This window comes from Phaseolus vulgaris, chromosome 2, assembly GCF_051622355.1.
Source record: "Phaseolus vulgaris cultivar YP4 chromosome 2, ASM5162235v1, whole genome shotgun sequence".
Taxonomy (NCBI): domain Eukaryota; kingdom Viridiplantae; phylum Streptophyta; class Magnoliopsida; order Fabales; family Fabaceae; genus Phaseolus; species Phaseolus vulgaris.
The window spans coordinates 21,472,939-21,499,305 of record NC_143499.1 but is presented as its reverse complement, the minus strand read 5'-3'; the positions used below and the strand labels follow the sequence as shown (position 1 = coordinate 21,499,305).

Here is a 26,367-nt window from a genome sequence, read left to right as displayed (position 1 = left end):
CTAATAATATTATCTCAACGAACTTAAGGTCATTGATGTTATTTGTGGGGATGGAAAAGTGGTTTCAAAGACGAACCATCATTCTCCTTAGACTTTGATTGGGGCTTGTTCTAATATGTCCAATAGTCCCACATTACTTAGGAGTTGAGATCAAAGACAATTTAAATACACTTTTCTTAACCTTTTGAGACTCCTTTTAAGGACAAAATTGTGATGGAGCTCTGAGCTCCAAAACCGGACAATATCTTAGAGGTTGATTAACCTTAATGATGTTATCTCTCAACGAATTTGAGATCATAACATTGGCGTCGTCTATGGGAATGCAAAAGTGGTTCCAAAGATGAACTCGCATTCTCTTAGCCTTTAACTAGGAGGAATGGAAAAGTGGTTCTAAAAACGAACATTTATTCCCTTTATACCTCAACTATGGGTCTTGTTCCTGTACACCCAATAGTGTCATATCGCTTAGTAGTCGAGGCTAGGGACACTTTAAATTACCTTCCTCCCTTAACCCTGTGAGACACCATTTAAGGATAAAATTGTGATGGAGCTCCAAGCTCCAAAGCGGATGTGATGATTGACTTTAGCGATACTATCTCCATGGACTTCAGATCGGAACCAGTGTCATGTTTTGGTATGCTCAATAGTAACACGTCGCTTAAAGTTAAGGATAAGGAAAATTTAAATATACCTTCCTCCCTTTATTCTTTGATTCGCCTGTAACGAAGCTCTGAGCTTCAAAGCAAACAATACCTCGGATGTAGTAATTGACTATAACGATGTTTTCTCAATGACTTTGAGGTCAAAACATTCATATGTCTAATAGTCTCACATCGCTTATGATTCGAGGTCAAGGGAAATTTAATACACTTTCCTCCTTCAACCTTCTAAGGCACCTTTTAAGAACAAAACTACGATAGAGCTGCAAAATGAAATATACCTTAGATGTGGTGATTGACCCTAACGATGTTATCTCAACGGGCTTGAGGTTGGAACATTGAGTTTTTATTTATCTAAATACTTCTTGATTTGTTGATAATTAAGGAATTAAGATAATCTCTTTATATTTAAAATATACAAGTTGACATGCAATCACTTAATTTTTATTTAACCATATATTTGATAAAATTAAGTTGTAGTATTTATATATAGATATTAAGATTTCTAAAACTTTTATAGAAGTTTTAAGTATTAAATAAATAAATAAAATTTTAAAGACTTGGTTTGCCTATGATGCCATGTGTTTGCATCAGTATATCATGAAAAAGACTTGGTTTGCCTATGATGCCATGTGTTTCTCCTTAAACTCTTTTTTTTTCTCATCCTCAATTTCCACATATTCCTAATTAACTTCCAATGACATCATTTTGAAAAGTATTTATGTTATTAGTATTTGGATGCAAGTTTTGTTTCAAACACTTTTAGAAATAAAAACTACACACTTTGAAAAATGAAGGTGAAGTGAGGTGGTCATGTTAGCTAAGATGGATAGAAAGAAACTCGAGTGAATGTTATTTTTATGCAAACAATGAATTTAGGATAGTACGACTCATCTAATTTGGTGTAGCTAAAAAAGACACTAACATCATTATTATAGTACAAATTCCAAATTAGTCTCTATATTTTATTATTTTCTTTAATAAACTACTATGTACTTTCATGTAATTATGGTGCTAGTATGTTGACATTTTTTTGCTAGTTATATGTTTTTTATTTTAGAAGTATATTGATGTTTTGTGATTTCAATTATGTTATATATGTATCTATTGATGTTGGAATTATATTAACATTTTGACTAAAATTATATTAAGTTTTCAATATGATTTACTATAACCCTTCCCTATAGTATATTTTGTATTTACATTTTTTTTTATAATTTAATAATAATAATTTAATTTGAAATAAAATATATATCACTATTTAACTTAAGTACTATTTTGAATAAATAAATTTGAATCTTTAAAATTAAAAAAATAATTATTAAGAAAATTACGGACTAATATAATTAATTGTAACTTCTCATAAGTTCACAATAGATTTCGACATCATTTCCTTTGTTTACGACTCAAAATTGTTACTTAGTTTAAAATTCTATATATTTTCAATATAGTATACTTCACATATAACTATGTGTAATTTACTAATAAGAATTAAATTTTATCAAAAATAGGTATTTTTTCCCAAAGTGATAGATTTTTTAATTGTTTCAATTATGAAGGTGAAATGTAAAATATTGAGTCATATTTAATGAGAAAATTATGAATTTATGATATTCTTTTAAAATTTATCGATATTTATGATACATTTGAATAAAGATACAATATCATGTACGATTTTACCATTCATGTTTAGTATTTTAGGGTTGTGATAAATTTTCTTTTGAAAAATCCAACCACCCAAAGCAAAATAATTGGAATTGAATTAAATCGAAATCCAATCCAAGTTTAAGAAAATATACTAGAAGTAAATTCAATCCATAGTTTGTAAAAAAACTAATTTAAATTTTTATAAATATAAAGTCAAATAATTGGTTTGTATTATTCACTTTTAAATCCATATTTCCTAAAAAAAAAGTTTGAATGTTTATGATTTGATTTACCGAAGTTTAAAAATAGATTTTCATTTTAAATTTAGTTTTTGTAAAAACAATTTTGTTGTACTTTTATAAGTAAATTAAACCATAATCCCTCCTTGTTGCATCATTAGTAAATAAATTCGAACATAAAAAAGTGGTAAATTAAATTGTGTGGAATTTTAAGATTACAATTTTTTTAAGTCATGTGTTTACTAAATATGCATTCTTTTTATAAAAAAAAATTAAGCATAATTTGTTACCTTCTAAATTTATTTTATAAATATTAGGTGTTAGAGACTATTTAACCTTCTTTAAAGACGGTCTTGTCGGTTGACCTGGTCGCTGGTTGACTTTAAAGACAAGCGATGACTTCGTCTATCTTTGGTGGATCTTGTGCTTCCCTTTGGATGTTGGAACGCGGTTCCATTGAAACAGAGGGGATCCTGCCTGTTGATTGCACTCCGACGATCAAGTCAGTACATGACTTATAGAAACAACAAGTAAGTAGTTTAAGTTTTAGAAACTGTACAGTGTAACTAAATTGTTTTTATAAATATGTGAGGAACCGATATTTGGGAAACATTCTTAATAATTTGATCATGCGAGGAATCGATATAAATAAATTTTATACGGGCATCAATTTCAATTGAAGAACATAATGTTACCATGCTAATCAAAATACATGAGAGTGAGACAGATAAAACTTAATCCCTATTTTTCCAATTGAAGCAACAACTCTTTGATTTGTTTTCTTGTTAATTCTTACCATCATAACAATTCTCAAACACACTTTTATTATTCTGTTTTTATATTTAGCAAATATTGTACTTGATAATTCAACTATTCCTTATGGGATCGATATCCGTCGTTAGGGACAAATTATTACTTCTGACAATGCGGTGCACTTGCCGTAAAAAGTCATCACTTTGCCAGAGTGATTCCTTGTGTGGTTTCCAAACTTTCTTTAGGTATTATCTTGAGTAGAGAATACTTTAAGTTGTGACTACTTCTCACTCATCTTGGAACTCTCCCAATTCCAAGTGGCGTGATTCAATGACCATTTCCATCATCTCCATAAGCTTTTTTTTCTCTTATTCTCTTTTCCATTCCGCCAATTACCTTTATCTTAGATTCTTTTATTTTCGTGTTCAACATCATCCTCATCTTAATTTGTGTTTTTCTTTTTGCTCTCTTGAAGAGAATATTCACACTTAACCACTTGGTTAAGTTCATGTCCATTGACCATCTTCATTAGGGTTAATATTCAATTTACTATAATGGTTTTAAAAAATGTCAATTTGGTCCCAAGTTTTGTTAAAAAATATGCAATTTGGTCCCTTTTGTTAAATTGGTATGGACGGTGTTAAGTGATGATTATGTGACACACTATATGGCACAATTGTGCATAGATGCATTCCGCTATTATGCACATTTATAATTAATTATTAATTATATTTATTTTTAACTTTTGAATATTAGCACTCCTCTGCACAAACCCTAATCCCACACTCATAAGTGAAATTGTGGAGCAAACATGGGTGGCAAGGCAGAGGGCGTAGCAGAGAGAGTTATGGAATTTAGGGAAGTTAGGATTTAGCGGCAAGGAATTGGAGGGGAAGTTTTGGGAGAGCAAGCGGTGGACTAGCTCTTTCACCATATATGAAAGCTTCTGCCGTTCTTCTTCTTCCTCCATTGTTCTACTTCTTCACCAATAAACTTTTTCTTTTTTGTTAATTTTCTCAATGGAGTGTGGATTGAGGGAAAAATAGGAGTGCTTTTTTGATTTGTTAGGCGGGGAAGTGAAACACAAATGTAAATGCAAAAATACTTTTGGCGCGAGACCCTTTATTTGTTGGAAAGACTGAATTGCAACAGTACCAACTATGGATTGGAACTCAACAACACTCTTTTAAGAAATGATATCATAGCCGCAAACTATCCAATTGAGAAACGTTCATGCTATGTTTCTGATGATGATGGAGGTGCACTCCTAACATTTGTGGCCCATGAAATTGCAGAGACAATTTGTGTTGAGCGTGGTGCAACCACACTATTGCAATTAAAAAGTTCTAACCCCAATTGCTCCATTTCAAAAAACCCTAATCTCCCAATTGATTTTTCACTAATTTGTCAATTCAATTCACTTACCATCTCACACAACATGTAATTCCATTTCTCTCAGCCACATAAGCAACATTTGACGCAGTAAGGTGAGATTTAACGATGAAAATTACCAAATCGAGTACTTCTTAAAAAAACATAAAAATCAAATTGATTTTTTTAAATCATTGTACTAAATTGAATATTGACCCTAAATATAATGACAAATAAAATAATTATACCATAAAAAAAAAATTTGGTTTAAATATTAAAAAGAGATTTTAATTAAAAAATAGAACTGACTTGCAAAAGTGAGTTAACTTTATATTATTTACAATTAATATTTAATAACTTTATAAAAAAGTTAAAACATGTCAAAGAAAAAATTGAAAAAGACATTAAAATTAAAAAAAAGCTCCCGGCGAGGATCGAACACGCGACCTTTCGCTTACGAAGCGAACGCACTACCACTATGCTACGGAAGCAGATATTATTAATTATGATTTTGTTTAAAATATAATATAGATTAGAAAGAAAGTAAACTCAAAGTCAAAACCCTCCGTAAAACCACCCTCACTCTTCTGCTGCCAGAACAGAGAAGACGATGTGTGGAATCGCGTTGATAGTCTCAGGCATTCGTATTGAGACCTCATGGTTGCCCTTGGATTCAACAAGCTCAACTCGGAAAACCGAGAAAGTAAGCGCAACTCTCATCCTTTGAAACCAACAAAAAAACTCTAAAGCAAGCGGTTATAACAATTCGTACTACTTCCTTTTATCTGCCACAGTTGTTGTTCTCTTTCGATGATCTCAAAGCAGCTCTGCGGAGAAGAGGCCCCGATAGCGTGTGCGCCAAGAAACTTATTCTCCAATCAGAGGAAAACCTAATTTCATCCTTCTCAGATGATGGCGTGTCATCTTCCGAACGCGACAACGCCGATGACATCCACACTGCGAAGCTTCATTTCTTCGGTGCAGCCTTGCAGCTCAGGGGAATTCAACCGCTTATTCAGCCACTGGTGGATACGTCAGGGAATATTCTCGTGTATAACGGTATTCTGTGCTACTTTCTGTCCCTCGTTTTTTTTCTTCTTCTTTGATGCATTCTAGGTTTTCATTTCTACTTTGCTTTTTAGGTGAGATTTTCGGAGGTTTTCACCTGGAAAGTGATTGCAACGATACTGAGTTTCTTATGCGGACTCTAGGGGAGTGTTGTTCCTGTGCTTCTTGTTCAGCTGGTCTCTGTGTCGAATGTGGAAAAAGTTCCGTTGTGGGTGTTCTTTCCACAATTAAAGGACCCTGGGCTATCATTTATTGGCAGGTAACACCCAGTGGTAAGTTTCTTTGTGTTTGAATCTTTTGCGGCATGATTTTCCTGGACATTGTGTCTGAGATGGTGCTTTCTTTGTCCGTTATAGGATAGCTCGAGGACTCTTTGGTTTGGTCGAGATGGGTTTGGTAGGCGGAGCCTCCTTGTTCACTGGCCAACGGAAGATGACTCAACCTTTCTGCTTTCTTCCGTTTCACCTGTTTCGCCGGTTCAGCAGGCCACTGGTAAGCATACCCGAAAACAGCTATGGTTATCTTGCTCTTATGGTTCAGTGTTGGTGAACTAGAGTGATCTGAATAAAGTCTATTTTCAGTTAGTAAAATATTGATCATTTTTTAAATTTAGTGATGGTGGGAAGGTATTGTAAACTATGCACTCAGTCTGGTCTTGCTATTATAGAGGGATGTGTCATTATGAAAGGCATGCAGGAAAGGGTATGGCGGATTTTAGGAGATTTTGTGCTTTTTTATATGATGCTGCTTGGATGACTCCTGCATCTTGTTCTTTCAATATTGTTGATACTGGTTTTAAACATACAGGAAATGTCAGTAAAGATAAGGCTATGATCTCTCAGAAGGAAAATAAAATAATATGGCAGAACTGCCAAAGTGCTTCCTGCCAAGAAGTGTCCAGAGAACAACATCCTTTCTGCTCGTTTTTGATTTTGTCTTTACTGTCCTTTCTTCTGCCCCCCTTACCCCAATCTACCTTTGCATATCTCCGGAATCTTTTTCTCCTCTACTGGGCTGCTGTCTGTCCATTTTGTTACATTCCAATTTGTTGTCATTGTCAACCATCTTTTCTTATGTCATCTTTGACAAACATTGTCTTCCTAGCCTATATGGTCCTTTTACTATCCACTCACGTATCTCCTTTAATAGACGCTTTTATGTGAGCCTATAACAACATAAGCTCACCATTTGAGTTCAAGCTGTCAATATTTGCAGCTGGAAGTGTAGCTAAGCTGTACCAGTTTTGGTTGATTGAACCTAACACCTATTTGATAACATTGGAACTCTAATTTATTTTATTGAAAATTAAGAAACAATGGATGGAAGTCTTTTAAAAATGTTAAATATCACTTTTTTAAATGTTTTTTCTTTTCCTCTTTCTCACCTATGATTTTTGTTGTCAACGACCAACTCTGCTTAAAGCTTAAACTGTGATTTAGGTTCATGATTGATTTTATATCTGTAATATCAATTTATAGAGTTATTTTATGCTTCTCATTGATTATTTGGCTTTTCTTACTACTCAAATAGTTGTAAACCTGGACTAGTGGTCTGGCTAAATATCCCATCTTGACAGGAAAAAAGAAAATATCTGAAAGATGAATGTCCTGGTTTAATTCTATAAACTATCCCTGGTTTTCCTTATTCAGCACATTTAAATCTACTGGCCTGGTTAAGGTTTTGAAACTATAGTTAGTTATGTCAGTTTGTAAACTGAATTTTGAAAGAATGAGTTTATGACTTAAAAATATTAATTTGCTTCAGAGGATGAAATTCGTAATGGTATAGGATGTCTTAGTTACTGGGAAGAGCTACCATGTGGAATATATAGTTTGCATGTGGATGTTTCAAAATCAGGCGGATATCTGGTAGCTGAAGTCAAAATGCATGAATATGCAAACTGTATGTTAACTGAACTTATCAAGTGGGATAGAATTTCTGTTGAACCAAGCTCTGAAGACCTGAAAACATGCTGTCATAAATTATCCAGGGGGCAACGTTCTATATATCAGGCTTCTTCTGAGTCAGTTCCAAATGAAACAGGTGATTAATGTATAATAGTGCTAGAAAGTTTCATGTAGTTGTTCTGTTCTGTACTTTAATTTCTATTCTCATACATTCTAGTTCCTTACTTTAGCATTGTTTGGCAACTCTGCTCTAGCATCTTTGTCTAACTAGGTTTAGGCACATGTCTTCATTATGCAGACTCAGTTCAATCTGCAGTTCCAGTTTCAGCTCATATTTTGCTTGATGCTTTAAAGGAATCTGTGTTACGACGTACTTCGTTGTATACTATTTATCAGGTATGCAACCTAACTGGAACTGGTAATGAGTTTTGTCACTGATATTATGTATTCTAGATTTTTGGTTAACTTCAATGGATGGATTACACTGCATATTTCTGTCAAAATGAAAGTACTTTTCTGAGCAGTACTAGAATAAGGAGAAACTGTAAAACTAAAGGCCAATTACAAGAGTGAAGTCTGCCATATATAGCTGATTTAGAGAGACTAACAATACAACTTGTAACAGAATGAAAGCTTTGTAGATCCCTCATCGACTAGGTATAAGACCAAATTATAATATATAAGTGGGATACCATACAATCCTCACCTTACAATACAATCCTCATCTTACAAGTCGGTTTTGTGAGGATAAGTTAAGTTTAAACTCACTTACTTAGATGGTATCAGAGCCTATCCTTATAATGTTCTTTGGAATTATTATGCTATTGTTATTGGACTCCTATTAGACCACCCATAAATATTTAATCCCATGCTTGAGCTGTTCATTGCGTGAGAGGGTGTGTTGGAGATCTCACATCAACTAGGAATAATGCTAGAAACTAGGAATAATGCTAGATTATAATATATAAGGGGATGCAATCTTCAGCTTATAATGTGGTTTTGTGAGGACTTAGCTTAAACTCACTAAGAGTAACTAACTGAGATGATGATCTTACAGACACAGCTGTCAAGAGTCTTAACAGATAAAATAAAAAGGTATATTTACAATAGGGTTATTGTCAAACTATACTCTAATAAGCAGGACTGATAGGCCTTGACAATAATCATAATTAATCTACACAATTGAATAACTTCTTATTTGACGCTTTTCTCACAAAATCCAGTTAGTAAGTTCCCCATCCTATGCGTGATATCTGTAAAATTTGTTAATCCAAAATTCCAAAACCAATTGACTCGAATAGAAATAAAGTAATCTTATTCTGTTAAATAACATTTTGTTGTGTGATTTTCTCACATAATTATCAGTGGATAGAATATTCTCATCATGTAGGTCATACCTAAAAATGTTATTCAATCCATGAAAAAGAATTGGTGTAACTTACATTACACAACATATGTATGTATCCTTGTGTTGTGTAGAACTCAAAGCATTATCTCCTTTTGTTATTGTTGATCAAAAGCATGCATACTAACTAAAGTGTATGTGTGTGTATACTGTATAAAAAGTAAGAATTAAATTTATGAAAAAGAAATGAAGGTAAATGAGAGAGATGAATACTAAAAGAAGAAAGTGGGTTCATGAATGGGGTGAAAGGGGAAAGCGGAGAGGAAAAAGCTGAACTTATATTGTCTAGCTAAGCAGTATTTTTTGTACCCTTTTTAATTATCTTTATGACCAATCTTATTCATTCATTTATTGGAAAATTCTTTTAATGAATAAGTTTTCTAGGGAATTCAAACCACAGAATGTGAATATTACAAAACTTTTAGGATTTCTTTACTATCACAAGAGGTAATGCTTATTCAAGGATGCTTAACCAAATGTATTGAAAGTCTGTTGCAATGCTGGGTTCTGAAACTAACTGTGATTCTGTGAATACTTAAATGTGTTTCCTAAATGCAAATTGAAAGTACTCAATGTCTCCACTGACATCTTTGGATATTTTTGTGACTGAAATGTACTCAAATGATCAATGGATTCTATTTGCATCTGGATCCCTTCTGGAGTTTTTTATAGCCAAAGAATTTGAACTCTTGGATGCCCTTTGAATTTATTTTTGAGCTGTTCTTGTTGTGTTTTGGTATACCCACTCTTAAATTATAAATTTGACTTCTCAGTTCTGAAAGACAGTGTATTTAGGAACTATTTCCAATTTCCTTCCCCATATTAAGCCACATGTTTTTTCAACATTGAATATCTAATCTATTTTCTTATCATACTTTTGTTCCTATCAAACACTATTACTTAAGATTAATTTCAATTTTAAATCTGAATGTTTAAACATCATTATATCAAATTGAAGTTCTTTCATCTTATAGATAAATTGAAGTTTACTATTATTGTAATCTTATTCTAATTTGAATTTGTTTTTTAAATTTTTGCACATCATATTAAAATTATGTTTCTTGATTTAAATGATTTATTTTTATAGTTTCCTCCTCAATTTTAAATTTGTTCTCTCTTTAATTTATTCATATCTAATAGTGAAAACATATAACATTCTCTTTCAAATTTTTATTTATAATATTTAATTAAATTTAAATGTGCTTGCACAACATGTGGGAAACTTGATAGTGTTATTGGTATACATGATAGAACTCTTTGGATTTGTTTGCATAGGCAGTGATATCTGGTATCAGACAAGAGGAATTTGTTCCTGTTGCAATTCTTTTCTCTGGTGGTCTGGACTCCATGATACTTGCAGCATTGTTGGATAAATGCTTGGATCCCCATTGTGAGTGCTTCTAAATTGACTTAATTTGCCAATTCGATGTTGATTATAATTATATGATACAGACTTAATTAGTTTCTTGTTTGGTTTTGAGATGTATAAAATAGGAGAACTGGTTGAGTTGACATGTTCTAATTTGGGAACCTTCTGTTAAGCTGATTTTTAATCTATTTTGGATTGACAGATGAAATCGATCTACTTAATGTAAGTTTTGATGGCCATTTAGCTCCTGATAGACAATCTGCGAAAGCAGGGTTGAATGAACTAAGAAGAGTTGCACCTTCTAGGAAGTATGCTGTCTACTGTTCTTCTCTGTTCTTTTTGTTCCTTTGTTTATCGTTTTTTGTTTGAATACATAAGTTGACTTCCTCCCCCTGTCCTTTTCAATAGTAAATTGTTGTCTTAATTAGTCTGTTATGAAAGTATATTTTGAGTAATATTAAGTTTAGGCTGTATGGTGTTACCAATCTTATTTGGGATGGAAAATTTGAAAAAAATAGAGGAAATTTTTACTTATTATCAGATTAAATATTTCAGCCGGAACTATTTCCTGTTAAATGGTCTGAAACATCTTTCTATTGTTATGTGGGGCACAGAAAATGGTCTGAAACATCTTTTTCCTGTTAGAAAGATATTTCACCAAGAATAATATATTTTCCATTGTTGTGGGGGTATTAAATATGGTCTGAAACATCTTTCTAGTGAGATTAGAACTGGTTAAATCTATATGAAAGATTGCTGTAGAGATCTCTTGGGAAATGTTCCCAAACAGAGATGAAATGTGATGCAAACATCAAGGAAAAAGAGACATCAGTACAGAAAGAGGGATTACAGCTCACTATGAGTTTAAGGTTTAAGAGCCTAGTCTCTCCCAACTAATTACCCACTGATTAACTGCCCCCCCAACACCTAATGCGTTGTTGGTGACTGAAAGGGAGCCTAGAAAACTAAGTGATCGGAGGCTTGGAAATAGATACGATTGTGGAAATGTGGAAAGAACCATATATGATTTAAGAATGACGTAGAGTGTTCAGGGGAAAAAGGGAGAGAACATGAATGGAAAATGTTTTTACCATTACCTTCCCAGAAATTTGGAAACAAGAAATTTATGAAAAGATGGTCATTTTGTAGCAATGTAGTCAAACTCGTACGAGGATCGGGAAGGAGATAGAAGATCGTAACTCGACTCGTAAGAGTTACTAACACATGAAAAATAATATTCAATACATAACACAACTAGAAACAGGTTCATAAATCATAAATTGTTCATACAAAAAACAACTAAGTTCACAAATATCTAATACAATTAAACTATCAAAGGAAATCCTTCATATTAATTGAAGGATAATCATCATCCTCTCCTACAAGATCTTCATTTTCATTAATGTTATCTATGCCATGACCTTCATCATCCTCCTAATACTTCCTTTTTTTTACTGACATCGGCTGAAGCCATTACAAAAGGCATTGTCTTGGAGATGAAAAGAATGAGAACTGTGACTATGATGGAGAATGAATGAAGAAGAGAACGTGAGCAGTTGTTGTGGCGTTCGCGAGCGGTGGTGATGGCGAATGTTGGATGAAGCGATGGCGAATGCGAATGGTGGCGGTGGCGAACGCGAACAGTGGCGGTGGCGAACGTCAACAATGGAGAATGCGACCGTGAGCGTTGGCGGTGGCGGAGAACCTGAGCGCGACAACGATGCCGGTGGAGTTCTGCGGTGCTTGTTTCACTCTTCACTCACTCACTCACAAATATTCTTTTGGGTCGTATTGGGCCGCATTGGACCTTAAAATGGCCGCGCTAGGTCAAATAAGTTTTGGCCAAAAAGTGCCGCACTAGGTTACAATGCGGATCAATGACGTCTTCCAATGCACCGAGCTGCGCGGCACCGCGGTACGATTCACTCCGATGCCGATCTGCCGATCGAGTCACCTTGGTTTGTCTTCCAAACTCGCTGCCTCATGCGAGTTTGCGAGTTTACTCGCGGTTTTGACTACATTGTTTTGTAGTTGTCATTGAACATAAATTGAAAATGCAAACAGAAAATATACCGAGCATCCCTTTAGGGAGAAAGCAAGAAAATAGGGGAGAAGAAGTAAACTGAGAACAGGGTAGAGCTGTACTGTATGTGAAGAAAAATAATATTGATACTTAATTCAACCTCAAATCAATTTAATTTTATTACACAGTAATCCTTTAATGAGCAAATTTCATTTTTTTTATGAAAATAAGTATGCAAAAGGACCACCATGTTGATTGCAATCTGAACTAGGTTGACGCCCTAATCAACATCAATCATTTTTAGCATACCTCAAATATGTATTAAAAAACAAGAAAACAATATTAATGAGGGGACCTGAATCTAAAGCAAGGCAAATTAAGTATGTCTTCACAAAAATCAACACAAGTAGTAATTCTGATTTATATACTATTTTCTTTTCTATATATGTGAGAGACTTTCAATCTCATGTTCTTGAGCAACTTCATGCAATTTAACCACCTGTTCTGAAGTCTCCACTGAATAAGGTTTTGTAGAAAAAGCTTTTACTAAATTAGTAGAATTGTTCTCAATCCAAAGGTTAAACCAATTTTCCCCCCAAGCAATCTTAATAGCATGAATTACTCCTAGTAATTCAGCTTCAAGAGAATTATGATGAGATGACCAAGACAAATTGAAAAACAGCTCATAACCACAGCCCTATAGTCTTTGAAAATTCCTCCACATGTTGAAGGAGAGTTAATGGCTTCTCCATCGAGTTACACTTTACCCAATAACAAGGTGGAGGTAATCAATTTACTTGAGTGATCTTTGGGTTTAGGGTTTGATTACCAAGTTATTCTTAATTATGGATCTGAGATCTCACATCGACTAGAGATATGACCAAATTATAGTATATAAGTGGATGCAAACCTCATTTTAAAAATTAGTTTTGTTGGATTGAGTTAAACTTAAAGTCCACTTCCTAATAATTGGAACAATCAAATGACCTAATTTATTAAAGTTGTCCTAATAACCCCAAAATACTAAAAGTTCAAAAAATACATAAATTTCCATCCTTTGTGATATTATATAACTAATAGTCTTACCATCCAATTTCCATTCCTCATTTTTTACTATGATATCATACTGCATGAATTAGTATCGTGAATTCATGTTGCTTGTGTTAGTTTTTAGTTTCATGTGTAGGCTCTAGCATAGGCTAGGTATGATTTCTGCAAAAACAAATGCAGGGTCAGTTACACAGATTAAGTGATAACATTGGGCTGTATTAAGGAGAATAAAAAAAGTATCCTTTTCTTGGCTTCATGAACAATCTATTTCTCACTTGCCCTGTTATGATGAATCTCTTATTCTGTTATTTTAATTTTGATATATATTCTGTCATTAAACTGAATTGTTATGTAGTTAGGTTATTGAGATCATGTACCTATTTATTATATGTTCTTTATGTCAAAATATCTATTGTAGCATCTATCATGTTCAAGTGAAAGGGCGCTATAATTTATAATTGCAGGTGGAGACTCGTGGAAATTGATGCTGACTTGTCAGACTTGGTGTTTGAAACTAGTCATGTTGTGTCACTCATAAATCCTGCCAACACCTACATGGTACTAATTAATCCTCTCTATCTGAAATTTATAATTTTTATTCTGTCATGTATAAACATTTCTAGTTATTTTAAGTTGATTTGGGAAATTGAATGTTCAACCAACTGCAACCGTTACCTGTTGAGAGGGGATATGCGTATTATCAAGGTAGTCAATAGCATATGTCTATAATGCGGGCAAGCATTTCCCAATTTAGCTATTTGGAGATAAATGAATGTGGGAAAACAATATCCCGTGGAAAAGAGACAGAATTGAAGAAAACATTTAGATGTTGACAAGTCATAATAACAGAAATTTAACTATGCCAGTTTCTAAAGATTTAGGTACCGAACATTAAAATTATTGGAACCTTGTTAATTTTTTTAAAACTAAATGAACTTAATTTCAAACTCGGTGAAGTTACAGGGATTGATTGCCTGACTTAAAAAAAAATGATTAGCTGTTATTTAGTAAATTTCTTGTAGCAAGAAGAGACAAACAAACAATGCATACAGTGTTGAAAAGGAAAGTAAAAGGCATCATATTGAAAAGGTGGGCCATGATTCACCACTTAAGTCATCTAAAAGTTATTGAAGTTTTTGCCACTGACCACAATCTACTTCCTGCTTCTGCGTTGGTAGTTTCTTTCATGCTAAATGAAACAATTTTTTTTAATTGTAACTTGACTTTAACGTTCGAGACAGGTGAAATAGAAATTTTAGACTGAAAACCATATTGCTAAGTTTTTTTCACCTTTAGTATTTCTATTTGATGATTGGTCTGCACTTATATTTTCAGGACCTTAATATTGGAATAGCTTTATGGCTTGCTTCTGGTGGCGATGGATGGGTATCTGATGCAAATACATCGGATAATGACGACAATCATGTACGGACTAAGTATAAGTCGAATGCAAAGATTCTTCTTGTTGGTTCTGGTGCTGATGAGCAGTGTGCTGGGTATGGGAGACACAGGACAAGTTATAGACGTGGAAGGTACTAATATGGAAATGGTAAATTGTATTTTAGTGCTATTCTCATCCTTATGTGTATGATAAACTATGGCAAGACTTTTGATTCTTTCATCTTCGTTTAATAAATAAAACGTTTCCTTTTTAATTTTAGTTTGGATCTTATAATATTCATCTCAATTGTTGATTCTTATATCTTTGCATTATTCATGGAAATTTCATTTTAGAAGGGGAGATTTATGCTAGACAGTTTGTCTTTTCCATGGCAAAGAATATACCATATACTACAATTACTCTACTTTAATAAATTTCCTCAGATTTAAAATGTTGTTCAGCTAACTTTGTTTCTAAAAGTATTGAAGAAACCCCTAATTTTCTTCTCCAAAGCATTTTCATTTTCTTTCTCTAAAAATATTTATCCTTGATATAGTGTCTCAATTTTCGAAGTGTCATCAAATTGCTCTTTTTTGTTAAATTGGGAGAATTAAATGTTATTTGATACTAATTTTGGAACGACTTTTACAACAGTTTGCATGATTGGGGAACTAAATTGATGACACTTTACATTATGGAAGGATTAAATCGATGACATAATATTTCAAGGACCTAATGACCCTTGTATCCCTGACTTAAAGAATTTGTTGAACTGAAAGTACTTGATTGATAATTTATTTAGAAGATTTGTCTTTTTTTTTATATGGTAGTTTAATGCCCTTCTACTAAGAGAAGCAATATGCTAGGCTTTTGCTACAGCTATACTAAGAGAAGAGAGAATACACTGATATAATTAGGGCACAAAATCTTTGATGCATTCATTTTGGTATCAATACTGTAAATAGGTGCCCTATGGGCCTTACAAACATATATTCTTATGATAATATAACCTCCTTTTCTAACTTATTAGATTGCATATTGGTCCATCCATTTAGGTTGTCTAATTGATCTCTTGGGCCATCTTGGGTTGTTGGGTTGAGGTGTATCACAATATTATTGAAATTCTTAGGTTAACTGATTGTGTACACTGTGCAGTACTGATTAACTGTGGAATATACGTGCATTATCTTCTAATGTATTCTGATGGCATAGTATGCCTTGATCAGTTGGCTGGGGCTACACGAGGAAATGAGACTCGATATGCAAAGAATTTGGAGAAGAAATTTAGGGAGAGATGATAGGTGTATTGCTGATAATGGGAAGGAGGTAATGTTCAAAGTCTATAAAAAATCAATATGGACCTACCAGTTACTTATCTTTCCCCCCTTTTTTCCTCATGTTTCCTTTAGGCTAGATTTCCATTCTTGGATGAGGATGTTATAAGACTGTTGCTCAATATTCCGTTGTGGGAGGTTGCCAACCTTGATCAACCTATTGGCATTGGTGATAAAAAGATTTTAAGAGAGGTATTACTATTTCTTTGTTGAGTTTGGATGATTTACTTTTCTCTTTTTTAACTGTTTTAGTGTTGGACCATTTAATGGCTGACTGAGCTGCCACTTGCTCAAGATATTTTTTTATCACTTTGACTGCGCAAATCTAGTGATACGAGTGTTTAGTAATGTAATAAGAGCAAAATTATATAACTTGAGAATGAACTGAATCCACATTCCATACACGAGAAAAAAAAAAGCTTCTGGTGTAGATCCGACAGGAAATTTGTTTTCCCTTAATATGTTTGACATCAGTTTCAATATACCAGTGGAATGTATTTAACACCCCCAATCCTGGTTAAATTTTATCAGATAAAAGTACTCATTTGTTCTTGTTTATGGTGACTCACGGATTTGATGTTCAAATGTACCAAATTAATTCCTTTTTTATTTGAATTGGCCCCCGTATATGAATTCCCAAACTTGAATCTCATAGTTGATATATTTTTTGAAGGTTGCTAAATTGCTTGGTTTATATGAAGCAGCAGTTCTGCCGAAACGAGCAATTCAGGTGTGTTCTGAATCTGTACACTTGAATTTACTTGATGTAAAACACACCGAATTCCTAAAACTACGTAAAACCATCAAAGGAAAGAAAATGTGCTACTTGAAGTTGCAATTTTTAAATATAAATCTTCTAGGTTAATTTTATTTTTAATCCACTCTTTGGGATATTGTTCCATTCATAGGACACTTTTAGCCTTTGCGTAGATTAAGGAGTGGAAAATGATGAAAGAAAAAAGAAATATAGTGGTAACTGATTATGTTTGAATTAAGGGAAAGATACTCGAAAGTGAAAAGAAATTAGGGAAAAATTTGTAAGTGAATCGATTAATGTGATAAAATAATAATAAAAATTTATGAAGTAGATATATTAAGAAAATGATCAAAGTACCCTTATGTTAGAAGTGAAAAATACTTTCAAATATTTAGTACTTACCTCAAGTTGATAGCCTATCCTAATACAAAGTAAGTACCCATTTACAAAATATTCTTCCAGTAAATACATATAATTTTGTAAAATAATTTAATGTAAAAGAATAATTTTTGAACATATACATTAGAGTTGAAGTAAATTTTTTAATTAAAATGAAGAAAAATTGATATAAAATCTTAAGAAGTTATATTTTAGAAAACAAGTTAAAATTATTTCACAAAATACCAAAGTTTAAATTGATTTATTGTATTTCATTTAATTTATTATTTAATAAATATTAACCATTATTAAAAATTAAAAATTGTGTTCAATTATATAAAAAATACTGCCTTTTTATTAGATTTGTTGTTAGATGTGAAATTGTGAACAGAGGTGTATGATTGGTGGGATGCATTGTAAAAATGTGTTGGTATGTATGAGTATTTTTGTAAGAAAGTAGCGTATGAGGAAATAATAGGGAGACGAAAGGAGAGGGTGGAATTTCACTAGATGAGTGAATGACTATAATATGTTTATTGGTTGTAGTTTGGTTCAAGAATTGCAAGGGAATCAAATCGGAAGAATTTTGGAAGCAATCGAGCAGCAAACCAGGCATCAGCTGGCAGCGTCAGGATTAGTAGTAAATCCAATTTTTGTTGATTGTTTTTCGCATCGATTAAGAAATTGGATTGCATCTTCCAACTACTTGGGAAACAACAACACATTTATTTCTAAGGCTTTTTATCATATACATAAATCCTTTATTTTAACTTTTTTATTTATTTTTTAGTTGAATGATTTGGTTCGGATTTTGGCTCTTATTCTATTTAAATATAATCAGTAATTAATAAATATAGTGTTTTTTTTAAAGTTGTTTTTATAGTTTTATTGTATTATATTTGTTAAAGGATGATAGTAAATTTATATTATAGTTTTTAACTAAAAATTATGTATTTTATTTATAAATATTAGAGGAAGTTAAAACTTAAATTTAATAGTTATACAAAAAAGTTTATTACACGACTGTATATTATTGAAGTTTAAATGTGAATTAAAGTTTTATATTTTAAAAATATAGATAAAATGAACCGTATATAAGAGGGAAATGTACATAAATTTGTTTTGGATTTAATGTAGTATCATTTTACGTAATTGGCTTGTGATTGGGTAGTGAATGTTTATATGATGTTTTTCCTTTTCAATTTTTTATATATTATTTATTTGATATTTTTTATTATAAAATATATATCTGTTTTTAAATGTTTAATAATTTTATTTATAATAACAAAAATGAATTTGAATAAAATCATAGAAGTTATTTGACATTGGTTTTGATTTTATATTAAATTAAAACCAAACTAAAATTAAATTGAATTTGATATTTAAGTTTGGTCAATTGATTTTTTTAATAAAAAAAATATAATGAATGCGAGTCATAAACACCTATTAGAAATGAGAGGATTCGGCCAAAAGGTCTCCCTAATACCAAAACTTCTGAGAGCTTTATTTCGAACGTGTTGTTTTTAAACCACTTTGAGTCTTGGGGAAATGATTCCGAGATTAATTGTACGAAACAAGGTTATGATATTTTCTGATGATCAACAACGTGATTGCTATTCTTAAGTTAAATGCACGTTGAATCATAGCTCAAGTAATATGAAAGAAAAGTGAACTTGAATTTATTTAATGTTATGTCGGGCAACTTTGAAATACAGGTTTTAGAGTGTGTATCCGTCACATAAGAGACAAATACTGCCAACGAAATAAAATTAAGGACAATTTTGTCACGTGAAGATAAAATACTATATATATAATACTAGAATAAATAAATTTTCTTAATTCTTTTGGGTCTTTATGCTACTACCTAGACTTTTATTTACTTTTATTTTTAGTATCATGACAATTTAGAGGTTCTTATGAGAACTAGATGTAGCTCAAGTGTGAGTGAACCATTATAAATCTTTGTGTAAATCTCTCTTTCTCACAAACTCTTTATAACTGTTTGATAATTCTGTTTAATCTGCTGGTTTAACAACTGATTAAAACACATTTTTAACCGGTTAAAATTATGATAATTGTTTCTGTTGTATTGTTTGATTGCTTTCCTTAAGTGCTCATCTAGATTGTCTTTGCGAAAATCTTTCATAAAACAATTCACCATCCCTCTTGTTTAAGCCATCAATTCTTACACTCAACATACAAAAGAAACTAGATTAGAAAACTACACATAAATTTCTAATCAATTTCACTTATCAACACTTGCAACCAACTTCTTCATATAGCATACATATAAGAACACCCTTTCTTCAAGAATACAAGTTACTTTAATACCACTAATGTAACACCCCAAATAACACACTATATGATACAATCCAACTCGACAAGTAAATGATTAGGACACCACGAACACTTTAGAATTAGGTTAGTCATCTCAGTATCCAAGACCAAGGCCCCACAAAACATCAGAAGAACCTCAACAAAAAAAGAACTGGACATAGGCCAGAGAATTAGATGTTCTTTCTTATGGTATTTTTACAAGACAAGTTTATGTAAATAATTTTGACTCTTTTTGGGGGTCCAAATAGAAGAATAAGTTAGAGTAGTGTGTACTTAGTAAATTGGGCTTGTGCCAAATCCACCTCTCATGACATGTGCACCTAGGTTTAGGGTTTCTTTGACCTACCTTATTGAAGGTTTCTCACAAATTACGCCTCTACCTTCTCACTCTTGCTCCCCAAGTCACTATCTCCTATATAAAGGGTGACTTGCCTCATGTATTTTCACACATTGAATTTTGAATAGAAAAGAAACTTTGTCAGAGCGTTTAGTGAGCTGAGTCTCCTAGAATTTGAGTCTTATATTGAGTGCACTACACTTCAAGTGGTGACTCTTCACCACTCATCTTGGAGTCTCCTCCCACCCCAAATGGCGTGACCACACCTTCATCATCCTAAGCTTCTCTTTCCTTTCATCTTTTTATTTTCCATTCCTTTATGTTCTTGTGTTGATATTTTTCTATTCAGTTTCTATCTTCTTTCTTTACCTTATATGCTTTTTAATTAGGCACATCGTAATCATCTACACCATATAATTGTGTTTTCTCTTTGCCCTCTAGAAGTGAACCTTCACATTTACTTAACCACTTGGTTAAGTTCGTATCCAGTGGGAATCTTCTTTGGGTTTCTAACCATATTTTGCTTAAAATAAAAAACTATAAACAAAGTGCAACCCATAAAAATGTTGAATTCTAAAATCAACTCACATCATGTGGTATTCAGAGCATGATTTTAAATTGTTATTATCTTTTCTGAGTTGATTTATGCCTTTAAATTTCAACACATTTCAATTATTGTTTTTATCTTTAAGCACTTTTCAATTCTTTCTTTAAATTCTTGTTATTTACAATTCTGCTTTTTTATTCATTAAGCAATTTAAATTAGGCTTTTGAATTATCTGTGTCAATTTTTTTCCCTTACCTATTTTGCTTGAGTCTTATGTTCTTAGTGTTCTAGGAGTCTTTAAATCAATTCTACTTGTTTTGCTTTTAATTGTGAAGAACTCAAAGTAATTAGAATTTGTTTAAGTGATAGTTGATTTAGTTCCAAGAGTGGTGGAGAAACTTGGATTACCCACCATTTCTCATACACATTCCTACAAATTGCAATGGCTAAGTGAAAAGGGTGAAATAATTGTTAATAAACTAGTTCTCATATTTTTCTCAATTGGAAAATATAAAGATGAGGTGTTATGTGATGTTGTGCCCATTGAAGCAACCCATATTATTTTAGGAAGGCCATGGCAATATGATAGGAAAAATTTACATGATGGCCTAACTAACAAGATTTGTTTTCACTTTAAAGGCCAAAAGATCATATTGAAGCCTCTATCTCCAAAATAGGTAAATAAAGACGAAATAAAAATGAAACGAAAAAGAAAACATGAAAAAGATGACGAAAATAACAAAATGGGGCTCATCACCTACCCAAACATGGTGAAAACCATAATGTTGATCCGCCCAAAAATAAATACTTTCGGCTCACTTCGGTACTCTCCTTCCTTTTTTTTTTTTATCTATTCACAACTCTAATTACATGCAACATTTGTTAAAGAAATGTGGTGATGGAAGAAGGCCAAGCTCATGACCAACCACTAGGTCAATGGCAAGGAAGAGTCAAGAAGACTGAGACTCTGCTACTGATGGCAGAGACACCCTTTTACACATGTTCAAAAATGCCATAACCTAGTGTAGAATTTCTAGAGTAGAATTTAATTTTTGCTAAATTTAGAATAGGAATTTTACTTGTACATTTTCTTAATTCGAATTAAGGTTGAATTTCGGCATCTAAAACTAACCTAGGTTAAATTAAGAAGACTCCTAATTAACCGAGGCCGGTCATTTAGACCTAAATGAGTCACATGAAGCACTCCATATGAGCTTTTCAATGGAAGGAAGCAAAACATTAGTCACCTAAAAGTGTTTGGATGCAGATGTTTCATTCTGAATAATGGGAATGAAAATCTGGGCAAATTTGATGAAAAAGATGACAATGCCATCTTCATTGATTATTCCTCAACTAGCCATGCCTATAAAGTCTACAACAAGAGACTCATGACAGTGGAGGAGTCTATTCATGTGGTGTTCGATGAAATTGTTCATATTGATTAGGGTTCTATAAAGGATTATACAAAAGAAGATGAGCAGAACATAATTTTGCAGAAGCTGGAATCTTGCCCAGAAAAACAACCGATTGATTTTACGAAAAACTGGTTGAAATTCTACAACAAGGGATCTTTCAGTGGAGAACATCATTGGCCATATCTAGAAGGGTGTTTCTACACATAGTGCTGTCTCTAACTACTACAAGCATATGGCTTTTGTCTCCCAAATTGAACCTAAGTCAATTAAAGAAGCTCTCAAGGATGATAAATGGGTTGCTGCCATGCATGAGGAACTGCATCAATTCACAAGAAATGATGTCTGGTTTCTTATTCTAAGGTCTGACCAGATGAACATCATTAGATGCAAATGGGTTTTCATAAACAAGCAGGATGAATCTGGAGTGATTACAAGAAACAAGGCAAGGCTTGTGGCTAAAGGTTATAATAAAGAAGAAGGCATATACTATGGTGCAAAATTTGCTCCAGTTGCAAGATTAGAAACTGTAAGGTTGCTGCTGGCCTTTGCTTGTATGAGTGGATTAAAATTGTTTCAAATGGATGTTAAAAGTGTTTTTCTCAATGGAATCATCAATGAGGAAGTCTATATTGAACAACCACCGGGCTTTGAAGATCATCAACATCCTAACCATGTATACAATCTAAAAAAGGCCTTGTATGAGCTTAAGCAAGCTCCAAGGCAGTGGTTTGAAAGGCTTAGTAACTTTCTTTTATCCAATGGCTATGAGTGAGGGATGATTGAAAAGACTCTCTTTATCAAGAAGTCAAATTCTAAAATTATCTTGGTCCAAATCTACATTGAGGACATCATTTTTGGTACTACCAAAGATAGTTTATGCGAAGAGTTTGTGGCTGCCATGCAAGGTGAGTTCGAAATGTCAATGATGAGGGAACTTTCATTCTTTCTTGGACTACAGGTCAAGCAATCCAAAGATGGAATTTTCTTTTATCCAATGGCTATGAGTGAGGGATGATTGAAAAGACTCTCTTTATCAAGAAGTCAAATTCTAAAATTATCTTTGTCCAAATCTACATTGATGACATCATTTTTGGTGCTACCAAAGATAGTTTATGCGAAGAATTTGTGGCTGCCATGCAAGGTGAGTTCGAAATGTCAATGATGAGGGAGCTTTCATTCTTTCTTGGACTGCAGGTCAAGCAATCCAAAGATGGAATTTTCCTAAGTCAATCAAAGTATTGCAAAGAAATTATCAAGAAGTTTGAAATGGAAAGTTGCAAAGAAGCTAGCAAACCTATGCCATCAAGTTGCTATATGGAAAAGAGGTAGATCAAACCAAATATAGAGGGTTGATTGGTTCCTTACTCTATTTCACAACAAGTAGACCGGATATCATGTTTGCCGTGTGTCTTTGTGCAAGATTCCAAGCAAATTCAAAGGAATCTCATCTCAAGGCTGCAAAACGAATTCTCAAATATCTCAAGGGGACAACCAATGTTGGTCTATGGTATCCTTCTCACTCTCCTATACACTTAATTGGACATTCTTATTATGATTTTGCAGGGTGTAAGCTGGATTGGAAAAGCACAAGTGGCACTTGTCATCTTCTTGGATTAAGTCTTATTTCTTAGCATAGCAAGAAACAAGCTTGTGTGGCTCTTTCCACTACAAAGGCTGAATACATTGTTGTTGGAAGTTGTTGTGCACAAATTCTTTGGCTCAAACAACAACTAGAAGATTTTGGCTTAAAGATTAGCAAGGTGCCTTTGCTTTGTGACAACACAAGTGCTATAAATCTCACAAAAAATCAGATTCAACACTCAAGAACAAAGAACATTGAGATCCGTCATCACTTCATAAGGGATCATGTGAACAATGGAGATTGTGAGATGAAATTCATTGAGACAAGATTGCAGCTTGTTGATATATTCACAAAGCCTTTGCTAAAGGACAATTTTTTCTTTTTAAGAAATGAGTTAGGTGTTCTTGATTCACAAACTCTTTCTTAATTATGTTTTTATCCCTTTCTTCATTCTATTTGTGAAGACAAATAGGGGGAGAAGGTGTTGGTTTATGTGTTGTGTATTCTGCTACTACAAACTCTGCTTTGAAGTTTATATTCTGCTGCATTCAATATGTTTTTGCTACTGCTACACTCACTGATTTGGCACTATTTTGGACTGGTTTTTCTGCTGTTTTGATTATGCAGAAAACTAGTGAGTGTGCCTTGATAACCTGCTGCTATGTATGCTTTGTGTTTGCATAATTTCTGTTTTGCAGGTGCTGGTTAAGATTCAAACAGATCAACACAAGCAACCAGAGATATGTCTTCATTAAATAGGGGGAGATTGTTGATCAAGGATGATCTTGAAGCTTTGATGTCTCCAAATCCATGGTGTTTGATGGAAGGCTAGAGTTGCTGCTTGTGTGGGTGGGTTTTTGGGTAGAATGATGTGTAATCCACTCTTTGTTTGAATCTAAAATAGTTTGGAATCAAAACCTTTTTGAAAAAGATTGTTTTATGAAGAAGTGGAAAAACAACTTGTTGTTTTGTCGTTTCAATTGGTTGTTTATCACTTAGAGGTTTTTGAAAAGGGTTTGAAGCTGTTTGACTTGGCTGACTTTGCTGTCAAACCAATTCAATCAGTTGTTTCGTGAATTCAACCGATTGTTTGTTGAAAATCCATAACATAATTTCTGTTATGTTTGCAAATCAGCTTTAAATGTTTTCTAACTGAATAGGCTCCTGCTTTAAATGTTTTTAAAAACTTCTGGAGTATTTAAAGAGGTTGTTATACTCTCTTAAAGTTTGATAACAGTTTTGAGACATTTGTGAAAGTGTGAAAATAAATTTAATTTTTCAAGATTTGCATTCAAGCTTTTGGGTTTTCTCAAAGAAGTGGAATATGATTGCTGTAATATTTTGATTTGATCTTCATCAGGTGTAATCCTTTCTATATCTCTTGTATTTCTGAATACTGGTGTGTAAGTGCAGAATTAGAGGGTGTTCTGATTTCTGTGGTGTTTGTATGACAAAGGAAGTGTGTGACTTGAGGTGTTCAAGGTCACTTCTTTGGTGGTGTGTTTGTAATCTAGATTTTGATTGCATAGTAGATACCCAATGGTTTCTGGAGACTGGATGTAGCTCTTAGGATAAGAGTGACCCAATATAAATTGCTTGTGTGCTTTTCTCTTACTCTAAACTCATTTAATTTCTACTTTTAAGTTGTTTTTTTTATCTCTGCTGATATAAACAACCGGTTGAATCGCAAAAACAACCGATTGATTTTCTGATAATCAACTTAAATAGTTTTTGATTGATTGCTTTTTGGATTTCTATATTTGAGCTTCTGCTTTCAACTTCATTATACCTTCAAAGTTTGCAAAAATCTTTCATAAACAATTCACCTCCTTCTTTTTAAGGCCATATATTCTAACAAAACAGATAGAGTGTAAAAAAACCGGACTCGGGAATATTTGAATTGATAGTGAATTTGAAAAAATTATTGCAATTATTTGGCGTATTGTTTTTTTTGAATTTCTTGTACCTATATTGAGCTTAAAGATTGAAGTTTCTGTGGTTCAGATTTCAAGTCGTAATTTGAAGTAATTCGTCCATCATAAATTCGACAAGTTGAGAAAATGTTTACACAAAAATTCTGAAGTGCAATTTTTGTTTTCTTCATCTATTCTAGTTCCATTCTCTAGGATTCAATTTGTGTGCTGCCTTTTCTTGTGAGCCTTATCTTTTTTTGGTTGTCAATTTATTGAAAACTCTTTCAATTCATGTCAATTGCAACTCCATTTGCACTAGTCCTTATTTTTAAATTTGAGTTTTGTTGCTTTCAAATTTGTTTCAAATTTGTTTGACCTTTCTTGGTGGAAAGTCACCTAATTTGCTTTGGTAAGTTATGGAGCTGAATTTTTTTTTTTTGCAAGCCACTTTTCTAAAGAGGTAAAAAAATAATATCTTAGGTTGAATATCTTAAAGAGGCAAAGCAAGGGACAAAAACAAACCTCACAAGAATTATACAGAAAATACAAGAACAAAAAGGAGCTACAAGTTGTGGAGTGCATAAAAAATTGTTGACCTAATTTTCATTGTATTTCTTTTGAGTTGTAATTTGCAACACATTGTTTAATTAGTGGATTAAATTCGTTCTAGTTTGGTGAGTGTGTCTTCAAGGTTCAAAGTGCCAAGAAGCCTTACCTAGGAAACAACTAGTTTAAAACTTTCTAGTTAGCAATTTCTTTCAATTGTTTTTATTGCTTTACATATTTCTTGCATAAAATTTTTGTTTTCATCTTTGATTGTGCTCTAAGTAAATTGCTTAGAGAAAGGTTTGTGAAAGTGTTGTGGGATTGTATCTGGAAAGGACATGCTTGGTAC

At 32.9% G+C, this 26,367-nt stretch overlaps 1 protein-coding gene and 1 non-coding gene across 12 annotated transcripts; one reads left to right on the top strand and one right to left on the bottom strand.

The window, feature by feature from the left end:
- Window positions 1–5,088: 5,088 nt before the first annotated feature.
- On the bottom strand, window positions 5,089–5,160 carry TRNAT-CGU (transfer RNA threonine (anticodon CGU)). Its single transcript has one exon. It is a non-coding gene; the product is annotated as a tRNA-Thr (tRNA).
- Window positions 5,161–5,237: 77 nt separating this feature from the next.
- On the top strand, window positions 5,238–18,211 carry LOC137810900 (Asparagine synthase family protein). 11 transcript variants are annotated; one of them, XR_016518506.1, is made up of 14 exons: window positions 5,238–5,372; window positions 5,464–5,728; window positions 5,812–5,996; window positions 6,094–6,229; window positions 7,502–7,780; window positions 7,943–8,040; window positions 10,329–10,439; window positions 10,621–10,726; window positions 13,956–14,049; window positions 14,827–15,023; window positions 16,099–16,198; window positions 16,282–16,398; window positions 16,880–16,936; window positions 17,888–18,211. XR_016518506.1 is itself a non-coding variant. In XM_090298351.1 (14 exons), the coding sequence occupies exons 1-14, from the start codon at window positions 5,280–5,282 to the stop codon at window positions 17,999–18,001; spliced, it is 1,932 nt and encodes a 643-aa protein (XP_090154477.1). In that variant the 5' UTR covers window positions 5,238–5,279; the 3' UTR covers window positions 18,002–18,211. The 11 variants fall into 11 exon arrangements, 5 of the variants coding, with proteins under 5 accessions (XP_090154477.1, XP_068468494.1, XP_068468496.1 ...); XR_016518507.1 differs by having other exon boundaries at window positions 6,545–7,780; window positions 10,325–10,439; XR_016518509.1 differs by having other exon boundaries at window positions 6,545–7,780; window positions 10,325–10,439; window positions 16,085–16,198.
- Window positions 18,212–26,367: the final 8,156 nt, after the last annotated feature.